The following is a 12,549-nucleotide window of genomic DNA, read 5'->3' on the forward strand; positions in this document are numbered from 1 at the left end:
AAATATATACACATATACTTTTAGGTCTCGCTGAGTCAGCGTGCATGCGCTGCTCGGAGAGACATTTAGCAGCGGCTTTGGGAAGTGTTCCCAAAGCGGCCACCAGCTTGCTAGAACACGCACAAGCACGTGCGCTGCTGTGCCAGTGGCGTAACGAAAGTTGAGGGGGCTCCCGTGCAAGGTAAATGGAGCGGCCCCCGCTCTGGATTTCATCCGGAGCTCTCAAGCTGGAGTACCGTACTGAGGGGGCCCCTTGCAGCTCAGGTGCGGGATGGGGCAGCCTGTGTTACGCCCCTGGTTCAGCCACACCACTCACATGCACCTCGCGGGGAGCTGCACCAGAACAGCTTTCCTGCTCTTCCATGCCTCAGTGTCTGCAGAGGTCATCCTCACCAACTGTCTCATTTTGTTCACGGGACAAAGAGCAGCAAACAGCCTGGACTGGCTGTACTCAAGACATAACTGTATCCTCAAACAACTAACCGTGCTTGGGAGTAGAGGCAACCTGTGGGGAATGTGAATCATCTTGCCTCCCCTATGGAACTGCCCATATCAACTGGGCCCAACCATTACTTTTGGTGACTTGCCTGGGTCCTATGGATGTGTCTGCAACCTCACTGAAGAGCCTAGGTTTAAATCCAGCAAGCTTAAACTAGCATTTCAATCTTCCAGTGTCAATAAACTGGGATGGCAATATTAACACAGGAATGTTATTGTTGCAAAGAATAATGGATTGAATGCTCTAAAATGAGAGACACGCAAATATTTATTTTAGAACCAGTGTTGTACTAAACGTTGTGTCTCAAAAGGAATATTGTTAAATCACCACCAACCACAGAAGAGACATTGAGGTTTTATGTTCGTTGGCCCCAGTTTATATTACAGTCGTAATGCAATTTGAAATAGCTGACCAAGCTTGGTTTTAGTTATAAAATGCACGTTATTTTACTTGTACAAAAAAACACAACTTATGCTTTAAATAAAAATTGACAAGGAGTCTTTCACGTTACAAGGGAACAGCTTTTCACACTTTTTCTTTTCAAACACGCCGGTGTGCCCTGTTAGGACACCAATACAATTGCATTTAATTCACAGATCAAAGAGAATGTTCCAATCTGAACCTCCAGAAAATCTGGCTAGCCTCCCACTTCATAATGATTGGAGTCATAAAAAGCACTTGAAATGCAATAGGTCTTGCATTTGTGAAATTAAGAGCTGTTGGCGTTGAAAATGACAATATGTTTTACTTTTGCTTTTTTACAAGCTAAAAAGTGCACCTGGGAGATGAGTGAAAGGGGCTGTGGGTGGGGAAAGGGCTTCGGAGAGCAGTGCTTTTAAGTGCGACGAGAAAAGATGGGTTGGGCTCCAAATGGAATCCTTTGAAAGAGACGTGGTCTAGGCGATTAAAGGGTATGGCTTAAAATATGTACACCAAGCTCACATACTTTTAACATTGTGCCGCATGACCAGTAATTGGGTTTTGTCAATGCATGCAGCCACGCCATACAATGAAAGCATAGTAGCTGTATGAAATTATTAAATGATGTTTTCTGGAAAAATTAGAATTGAAAGTGCTTAAACGAGTGTCTTTGACACTGCTGTTCTCCCATTCACACCTTTTTCTTCAAACTTTCACTGTTGCAGGCTGTACGGAGCTAATGCAGAATGTGCTGTGGGCAGTGTTTGCAGCACAACGTAATTTAAGATTTAAAGGCGCAGGCACTGGCGAATTGAAGGAGGGGCCGGAAGAAGAGCACGCATGTTAAAGGGATAGGCTGCTGCTGACAATATAATATGCTATTGTTTTGCTAAATGGAAGCATGGCATGGCCGCTGTAGAAAAATAAATAATAATGTTTTAAAACCGGAGTTAGGTGAGTGGAGCAGTACAAAAATAAGGTGTGCGGCTGCCATGTTAAAGCTGAAGCGTAGAGTAGAGCACTCTAAAAAAAAAAAAAAAAAACATAATATTTAAAGTTCAAGCGCGACATCGCAGCATGTGCTTTTTGTAAAACTAAAGCAGCCGCACTAGAGAGGTGCTGCCACGATATTTAAAGCTAAAGCACAATTTCGCGTAGAGCGCTTTTTGTAAATATAAAGCAGAAACACAAACACCCACATAAGTGTGCATCCATAGTAAACTGCGTCCTTTTTGTTGATGCCTGAACTAAGAAGCTGTTCAGCAGTGCCAAACCCGCAATGAACCACCTCAGCAACTACTAACATGATCTGAAAGCAGCAGGACTACCTTCTGTGCCATACACCAAACATCAGTGTTGAAGAACAAAAGACAGGTAGCATAACAAGAGCATAAAGCCTTAGCACCCGAAGAGAGAATTTTCTTTCCCATCAAAAAGCTTCCATACTACCAATCCGGCGGGGAAGATCTGTGCTTAATTTGTAACAAAGTAAGTGCCAGGGCCCTCGTCAGGAGGACACTGCAGCTTGCACCACCCATTGCCTCTGCCAACGCTGCCACTGACAGTATCAACATAACCACTAACCGTCGCACTACTGCCAAATTGACAGTTCAGCTATTTCAGGCCCCAAAAGCAATAAGAATGGCTTGTGCGGCAGTTTAGTCATTTTTAATGTATATTAAACTAATAAATAACAGTTGTTGTGCTCATCTCTAAATTAGACAAACTGGGCCACCTTATGGCAGACTATCTTAAGAGGCCAGTGTAGACAATTTAAGTGCCGGTCCTGAGCACCGGAAACCACAGGCTCAAATTAAGCACTGGGGAAGATGAAGGTAATGATCAGTCCTATTGGAGAATACCTACCTCCCACCAGAGCCAGGAAAGACAGATGTGTGAGCTAACGAGACTCCATGGTGGCGCAAGCTTAACAGGAAGACACACAGATTAACAATGGCAGCAGCTGTAGGATCAATAGCACTGCAAAACATAAAAATCTGAAGAAAACCTCAGAGAAAAACACAAAGAATCCATCCACAAGAAATGGCACAGGAAGAAAGGAACCAATGTCTGAGCGCCATATATGGCTCTTAGTTGTCTTGTCACACCCAAAGAGGGGTCAGAGTGGACTGTAAGACATGGTGCTTTCCTAACAGCGCAGAAGAGATACTGAAAAATTTCCAGATCCAGTCTGGCCCCAGTGAGAGATTAATGGGAGAGGAATCTGCAGGAAGAATACTGTTTGAAAGTTTAAAATGGGCCACACTGTATTATACTTATAAAACATGAATGGTTAAATATGCGGTAGTGAGAAACACACAAAATGAACCTAGATTGACAACACAATACAATTGTAAAGTCTATATACAATTTTTGAAAGCGCAGATTCAGTTTCGGTCTGCCGTTTTTCAAACTTGTCTCCTTCTTAATGACAGACTTAAGGCTGTTGTTTTTCCCCCCGCTCCATGCATGGGAGTGGGTTACAAGCAGGAGTCCGAAAAAACAACTGATACTGAAGAAAAAATGGCACCTAACTGTGGAGACTGTAATGCAGTACTGGTGAGTCTCGTCTATTGAAAGTGTGATGTTGAGTCTTTGCTAGCCAAAGCAAATTAAAATGTCATTAGAAAAGGAAAACTGACCATTGGAGTAAATGTGTTAAGAGTTAAGACAAATAAAACCTAGTAATCCTTCTTAAAGGCATTATCATAAGAATAACCAACTGTACACATTTTAATAATACACAACACAGTGACAAGAATGAGACTTTAATCAGTTTTAAGTGGAGTTTATAACACTAAGAAAGGGTTAACACACACATACAATAACAAATGGACATCTGATTTGTATGAGGCATTATCCTGTACAAGTCATTTAGTTGTTTTCATTGTATTCTCAGTGCATAGCTTTACACACAGAGTCACTGCTGCACAGCACAACTGTATCTTAAGAGGCTGAATCAGAATAAGGCTGTTCGACAGATTAAATTGTGTATATACATACATATCTACATACAGGCATGTATATATACACATGTATATGTAAGTATATATATATGCACACATATACACATATATATACACATACATAAACCATATGAAAAAGATTAAACATTTGGACTGACAGAAAATGTGTGTCTGCCAAACACTGCAGCCCAAAGCCCCTTTTTAGTGCACGGTTCCACCCCTTCATCAGCATGCATGACACATTATTTAACAGTATTTTAAGGAAAACGAGGCACTTTGTGGCAACCACAGGCATCGTTTACATATTGCACAATTTGCTAGAACTAGACATGGGACTTGCACACTGCCACCCTTTTTGTTTTAAAGCTGAAACACTCGATATTGCCTGTGAAATCCACGTACTGTAAGTTCAAAACTAGTGCCACAGAAGATCATGTTTATGCCATTAATACAACTGCCCTTTAAGTACTGTGGCAACTATATTTCATGTAGGGATATAGATGTCTAGTAATAGGAGTCGTCGATGAGCTTTAAAAGTGATGGCATTATTTAAACTCAGACATGTACGTTGCTGCATATCTAAAGATTTTAGAAGCATATAGTCCAGAAACTGATGTTAAAGAACATATCTCAAACTAATTATGATTATCATTATAAAGTTCAATAAAGCTTGGAAATATTTTCAGTCGTAGTAATTCTTGTCGAAATTCACGGGGATGATAACATATATAGGATGTCATATACATATAAATGTGTGTATATATAGAGATATATACCCTACATACACCTATATATGCACACAAGAAAAATGCCATGTTTCCATTTCAATGACTACACCATAAACTGCAGGCTAGCCTTCCCAAAAACATTCAAAATTAAATCCCTCAATCAGACCTTCACATTCAAAGGAGAAAAAAACAGTGCAAATGCCCATAACGTGACTAAGACCGGCTATCGGTTTTGCCTACTAGAACTATAAAAAGCAAGTTTCAATAATATCATGAGCTCAAAATATCGGACATACTGTAAACAGTGCCAATGTCAAAGCTTCAGAAAGTATGAACATTTTCATCTGATAAAAAAAAAAAACACAGATAGTATTAACCTATTTGGAAGAAAACAAGGAGAAATATCAACCATTCACGTGAAAGGAAAAATTATTTTTAAAAGTGCCACATTTTAAAAGCATATTCTGCTGAACGATTTCACAATTATGACTACATCCAGACAGCTGACCAGGCATTCCTTAAATGTAAAGACCTTAACATTGACTCAATTTTACAATTCACAAGGTGGCAACTAATAAAGTGAGAAGACAGAAAAAAGGTGCCACACTTGAAGAACATATCCTGTCAATTATTCAGTAACACAAATAAGCCCAAACTCAGAGATGCACAGGTACTGCGTAAATGCAAATACCGTAAAACACGTTTAAATGTACAAATAAGAAAGTGGAACGGTTTACACAAATAGGTCTGGAATTTAATGAATTCTGTTGAACGAGCAAGGCACATTTAACATGTTAGGATTATTACCCTGCTTGCCTTTCTACTCCAACTAAACAAAATTCTTACTCTTCATTAATGCTGTACTATGAGGGGTCAGCTTATTACTGAATTAGAGCATTGTCAAGAAAGAGTCAGCACCAACAAGTTGAGGAACTTCACACCAAAGAGATGAAGATTAAGGAAATAAATTCAAAGAGTCTTAAAGATAAAATGAGGTTATTTTGAAATGAATTTAAAAGCAAGGAAGTAAATGTTGACACTCGTCTAGTATGGAGTACAACAATAGTTGTACACGGTTACGCCATCTGGCCACGACCTTATTAGGATATCTAAACGTGAAGTTTCCATCAGAGGCCTAGCAGTTTCCACATGAACAAACAATACAACACTGCCACTGTAGAATTCTATTCTTTTAATAGCAAACATAAGATAAAGAATACTTGGGGACACAATCTATTTGAGTGTATACAAATCTTTATATATGTGCAGTGTTGAGAATTTATTACAACACTGGCTTTCTTTATACCATGTATAATGTAAAAAAATTACATTGCAGGTACTAAACATTCTTCAAGTAAAATTCCCTAACAGTTAACGACATTAAAAAAAAAGTGTGCAAAACTGCAAAACTCATTGTAATAGAATGTGTAAGGTCAAAAGGGTGGAACTGCGGACAGCCTTTTGATTGAATAAATGCATCACTAATCTTAAAAAACCCAAAACTTACTGTTAGAATCTCAAATTGAAAATTTCCTGTGCACCGTTATAGATTATCTTTACATTAAACGAGGAAGAAAGCGTGCAGGCAGCACATGAAGCATTCAGAGCAGGCAAACGAATGGAAAAGATAAAATAACTGTAAAGTATTGAATGATGTATATGCAACAACAGCATCCGAATCTCAGCACTGGCCTGGACTACACAGGAGATTAAGCAGTCAATACAACTGAGAAAATTATCAGTTAATTTGTCATTGTAAATATTGTTCCTTCTTTATAACAACTGTTTCACTCATTTTTGGACCGACAGCCTCCACATGTATATGGTTAAGTCATTGTCTGTTATTCATGACCCCTGTAATTAATTTTGAATCCCTTCATTCGTAGATCTTACAATGCTGTGGAAAGTTCTTTCTTGTACCCCTTTACAGAATCGCTCCTTCTAGCTGCCTTTTCTAGCACCATAATGCTTAAAAAAATAAAATGCACAAACAACAAGCAGCGACAGCGGCCAATTCTTCAAATGTCCAGGTTTAACAACTGTGCATGCTAAGGAAAGGTGCACGAAAGTAGCTGGAGACGGTACTTTATCCAGAGTAACTCTTCCTTTTGAGCATTTCTTTCCATTCACTGTCTGAAATACATGCAGTAGCATTTAAGAAACACCTTTGCAAACGTCTCAGCCAACTGCAGACGTATCCGTTGCCACGTAAGTGTGAAGGGGCAGGACATGAACCTGTACAAGCGCTAAAGCAACTTCAGTTGGTGACAGAACACAAAAGGAACATTTCCTACGTCTACACATCTTATCGGTCTCCACTTTAATAAAACTGGAATAGAATGGGAAAGTGCCATCTTTGTTATTTCCTAATTGAGATTTAAATGTCCTCTTGAAACCAAAATGTTTAAGGTATGCACATAACAGCTAGGCAACCTTTTTGTTAAACTGGACAACAGTGCCAAAACCCACTGGATGTAAGGGCAAAACAAGATTGGTCAGGAAAATAATTGTTCCTATAACTGGTAATCTGACACGATGTCACACTGCCATTTAAAAAAGGTTCTTGCTTTTTTTCAGTTTATTCAAGTTTATCTTTCCTTTGTGGTTTTTTTTCCCCAGATAAAAAACAGTACTCAGACTTTTGTTATCTGCGTATGCCGATCTTCATCAAAAGGTTCATTTTCCGGATCAGAGTCAGTGGTGTCTGAGTACCTATAATGATCTGGTTCATTGTCACTAACATCAGGCGTTACTGAAGTTGAACTGCTGGCCTCAGAATTTGATGGCTCTTCTACTGTTTTGGTGAAATACAACTTTACCTAAGAAGAAACATAGAAAGCGGATTAGAATATTTCTGTCTCAGTAAACGAGCAAGTTACACTAAGAAGAAAAGGTCTTGTGGCAAAGATGAAATACAATATGAATGAGTAAGCACACTCTTGTCAATTCAAAGTCCATCGCTGAAAAGTCACATTTGTTCACATGGAATTACTACTAAACTTGCAGCACATTTCAGGGAAACTGGAAAAAGGATACAATGTGCACGTCAGAAAATTCATGCCACAATTCCCTGGATTAATTCAATGCAGAATTTACCACCAAGCAGACTGTCTGAATGGTGGTAAATTCTGCCTGCACCAGTATTCTGAAAATCTTTGTGAAAGACTATTGTCCATGGGTACATTTAATTTTTCCTGTAGCAAATCAAAATATGCCTTTACTTCCAATGAATATCTGGTTAGTGCCAGACCCCGGAAACACATTCCTACTTCTGCCTAGAGCAAATCTACGTGTATTTCCAGGTTGAGAATCTACTTGCACTGGTCACATATAACCAAGGTTGCAGGTGTCCACCTACCTTTGCATGGTAGGCCACCCAGAAACACATACAATTCATGTTCATTTTGGTAGTTTTCACAATTGCACCTTCAAAATATACAATCCCACCAATCCTGATTCTTTGACTTAGGAATGGCATTTTACATTAACAAATACGTTGTGCATATACTTTTATATGGAATGCAGCATTTGTTGGAGTAACAATTTGCAACACACATTGATGAATACTATGCGTACACTATAGTCCAATGGATCAAATTGGCCCATCACGGCACACACAAAAAATGGAGGCCACAGTTTTTCGTAAACATTGACAGTTCCCGTTTTCCATTTCTATTCATTTTGTTCTTCCAGACTCTATTTCTATTATTTGCCTTTTCAGACTATTCCTTCCATAGATATTGTGACGTTTTAGACATGTGTAGAAATTCAAGAAATGTCCACACTATATGCCCCTGCTTTTCAGAATTGGGACTGCTTATAAACTGTAAATATATCCTATCAATTTGATAATCGAGGTGACTGATTTGCCACCACGATGGTTTGCCGTATTGCCGATTTAGAGTCTGTTAGTCTACTTATTTTCAACTAACCAAGATAAGATTGTACATAATCAGATCCTATAAATACCCCAGGTAAAGAACTCTATACCAGCGAAACTTTGAATCGTGTATATCGAGGCAGAGGTCAGGCCAGATTGCAGCAGCTGCCCTAATCTGAGGTGAAAGCGGGGAGTAGTGGCCTTCAGTCGGTTTCTTTTCATGTTCCAGCCTCATACAAGCTGGGAAAGAAAATAGTCAACTTGCTGTTCCAAAACAAAAACAGAGGAATGCTGTGTGAACCATCTTTGAAACTCGAGAATAGGCTTGCTATTTACCTTAACTACAGATAGCATAGCGCCTAGAAATAGAATGAGTGTTAAGATTAAAGAACTCAATGGTTGGGGTCGTTCTTTTGTCCCCGACATGTTCCGCTGCCTAGCTTTCCATATTACGTGTAAACGTTTTAAAACACGTCTTTTATGTTTTTAAGTATGGAGTTGTTCAACAGTGCTTGTTTGTTTGCAGTGAGGAGAGTCATAGGGCTGGTGTTGTTTAGAATGGCCTGGGTAACATTCCTCAGAGGTGTAGACAATACAGCACTTAGATACACCCCATGGAAGAATCCCAATGGAGAGATGTGGCCAACTCTAGACAAGTTTCTTGACCCATACGAACCCCCATGATAGAAGGAAGGGCAAAACAAAGCAAAGTCAGATCCAACGGAGCACTAGGAGGGTCTCCTGCAATACCCGCGCTAACATCTGCATGTTCTAGGTTATGTTTAGAAACACTGGCTAAGAGTACTGAACAGAAATTGTTGTCTGTGTGTTAAATGTTTATAAACTGTGGGGCAACCGTTCATCAATCAGCAACGAAGTGAAAAACCCAGTCGAACATGTCCGCAAACTGTTCTTTTATGTTATTTGTGCCATATATTGTATTATAAAATACCCATAAAAATATATATTTTTTAAAAACCACGTCTTTTATTAAGAGCTGTTTTTGATTGTGTTATTAATCAACGAAAGGTGATTTGGAGTCCCACTGTGTCCCCGAGCTCATCTTGAGGGACTTTTTATACCAGAAACACTCCCTACACAGTATTGCTCAGTGGGTTGCGCATGGGTTGCAGTCCAAGTGTATTTCTAATTCGTACTGGCACAATAACTAAGTTCTTGCACCATGGGGGTCACAAATAGGACTCCTGTGACAGTGGAGGCGACGGTGTGAATAACCCCAGAGAACGCATCATTTTGATTGGTTTCATAAATGAAAAAAATCTCTATTGTTTACTGCTGAAAAACAGTCCATGCTTTGCTCGATATTGTGTTATATAATATCTTAATGTGAAAAACAAGCCGAAATAATAAAAAGGCTTCCCGGGAAAGAGAGATTAACAGGTTGCTGTACAAAAATGAATAGGGCTTAACTAGAAGATAAAGTTAGCATACAAGGGAAACCACCAATAAACTGATGATGGAAAAATACTGCACATTTGCAAGAGTTGGTACAACTGACAGACACAGTTATATGCCTCCAAAAACCACAGTTTAGTGGTCAAGCAAAAAAGCACCAAAAGCTCTGCCAAGTATATCAATGGAAAGGAAATTAATTCTTCATTAAGAGGTACTGTCAAGGATAGTAGAATTTACAGTATGAGGCCGTTTACACAGAACCTCATTCCCACCCCTACTGGTCACCAAAATGAAAATAAAAAAAATAAAAAATCTGAGAACCTGCTCAGGGCTAGGGTGCATGGAGTGTCTGCCACTCTGGAGGACTCTCGGAGACAAAGAAGTGAGGATGGGCCGAGGATGGGGAGGTAGTGGAAGACATACAAAAACAAGTCGCCCCGAACTGTTCAACAAATTCAACCCCGAGGATCTGGAATCCTTACCCATTCAAGACATAAAACTGGCAGTTTTGGTTTAAGACCTATGTATCTTGGAGCTCCCAAGCCTCAAATACTGGAGGTTAGGACAGTGGTTTCCATTTGTGGTGTTTGTGATATCAGTCTAGGTTGTTCTCTGGTTGAACACCACTCTTCCATGAGAGACTAGAAGGATGTGCTGGGAAATGGCTGGCAATCCCATGTTGATGCTGAGAGCAGTCATCGGTTTCTGTACATAAAAGAGGAAACTGCTGCGTTTATTACACACAATCACTGCCTTGGACCGGATCACTGGGAAAAGGCTGTAAAGAAGGTAAGGGCTCTTTCATTAAAATTTATGCGAATCATGTTAGTGAGTAGGGCAAGTTAAAGTGGCTCACCTTCATATATTTAAATATGGAGCTACCACTTCAGACGTCAGATGAAAGGATCGGGAGATTCTTGAACTGAGCAACTGATTCACTGCTCCTGTTAAGCTTGAGAGATCTCATATGCAGCCTGGCAAGGGCAACTACTTCTATGCATGAAGCTTGAAGTCCAAAAAGCATCTTGAACAATTACATAGTCATGACGTTGCACCGTAAGAAAATATCACAATGAGACTCTTTCTATAGAAAGGAAGGTATCACAATGAGACTCTTTCTATAAAAGGGAATGCATGCACTCGGCTCTCTAGAGAAAAACCTTAAACTAGCGGTTGGCTAGGTAAGGGCCACATTGGACCTATGCTGCAGGAGATAAGAGTGATACCTGCCGATGTAATTCTTTAGTTAGTAAGGCGGCCATCAAGAGGCTAAAGAACTCTATCCAACATTAGACAATGCTTATCGTCTATGATAAAATGTAGAAACTCCTATCATAACCGAAGCAAATTTCATTCTGGAATGGTAGGAAGGTGTCTGAATATGATAATTATTGGGACTATTTGGCCTCTGGTGCAGCCTATGGGACATACTGGCTTGGGTTTCTCTCGGAGGTAACTACTCTTGGACTTCTAATTGATTAAGAAGATGCATTGGTTGTAAGCTTGGAGTGAAAAGTTGCTCTTACTTTGAAAGACTGAAAAGGTAAAAATGGCCAACTGAAAAAAGGGCATGTGTCCTTGGTACTGCTTGGATGCTTAATAGACATTTGGCAACTGCCCTAACAGTCTCGTATATCTGCAGCACCTTGTCTATTGGGGGAATCAACATCATTCTGCTCAAAGGGCGAGTCAATGAGCTTGTTCTGGGCTACTTTAATTCCAATGGCTTCAACCGGGCCAGCAGGCATATCATGATAATAGTGTTCCTAGCCACCATGCAATTACTAGACGTCAGCAGCGTTTTCATGAGAGAATTACACACTCTTCTAGTTCATCTTTAGGTTGACCGTATTTATTCTCATTCTTGGCAATGAAGATTTCCCAAAGAAAAATGCAGAAGTCGAGGAATTATGTGAAAGCACAAGCCCTCGCACACTGAAGTGGCATGTTTCATCACTGGGCTGACGCTGCAATACCCGACAGGCCCCTCGGGGATCTTTGTCAGAGATACTTTTCTTCTTGCTTGTGCTTCCTATATAGGACAACTTTGATGACCTTAGCAGGTCCTATTAGCAGAATTTGCTAATTGGACTTGGTCTATGGAATGACAAGTATCATTAGGTAGAATGTGTGCTGGACTGGAATTCCTCTCATCCCTTTCTATGTATAGCCTTCCTGATCATCTCCTGAACTTTGGGCAGAGGAGGCAGCGGATGAAAGATTTATGGAAGTCCGATGCTCTACTCTGCCCAGAATGTGTCTTGGAGAGATGGCCTTCTTGGAAACTACAGTGCGCAAATGTTTTGGCACCATGTTTTCAGCTGCAACGAAAAGATATAGCAAGGATACTGTCCATTGCTGAAAGATGCCCTGTGCCACCTCAGGATGTAATCTCCATTCATGATCCGTTAGATGCTGCCAGGTTAGTTCCTCCACCCAGGAGTTCAAAGATCTCGCCAGGTGGCTCACGACCAGCGAAATGCCAAGACCCTCCGGACTCTGGACCCCATCGTGCCCTGTTTCTAGCAGTACCACACTGCGGTGGGGTTGTCCATGAGAACCCGAACCAGCCTTCTGGTAATGAACAGTAGGAAGGCATTCAGCGCCAGGCCAATGACTCAGAACTCTAAGAGGTTGATA

General features: G+C 40.3%; 1 protein-coding gene across 4 annotated transcripts in view; it reads right to left on the reverse strand.

Annotated features, from left to right (window-relative positions):
- Positions 1-3,671: 3,671 nt before the first annotated feature.
- PTEN (phosphatase and tensin homolog) overlaps positions 3,672-12,549 on the reverse strand; it is a 265,772-nt gene continuing 256,894 nt past the window's right edge. For all 4 annotated transcript variants that reach the window (XM_078642886.1, XM_078642887.1, XM_078642889.1 and 1 more), the window contains one exon: positions 3,672-7,432. In XM_078642886.1, coding sequence (XP_078499012.1) covers positions 7,247-7,432 — 186 coding nt within the window. In that variant the 3' untranslated portion in view covers positions 3,672-7,246. The remainder of the gene's footprint in view (positions 7,433-12,549) is intronic.

Source organism: Lissotriton helveticus, chromosome 5_1 (assembly GCF_964261635.1).
Source record: "Lissotriton helveticus chromosome 5_1, aLisHel1.1, whole genome shotgun sequence".
Lineage (NCBI taxonomy): Eukaryota > Metazoa > Chordata > Amphibia > Caudata > Salamandridae > Lissotriton > Lissotriton helveticus.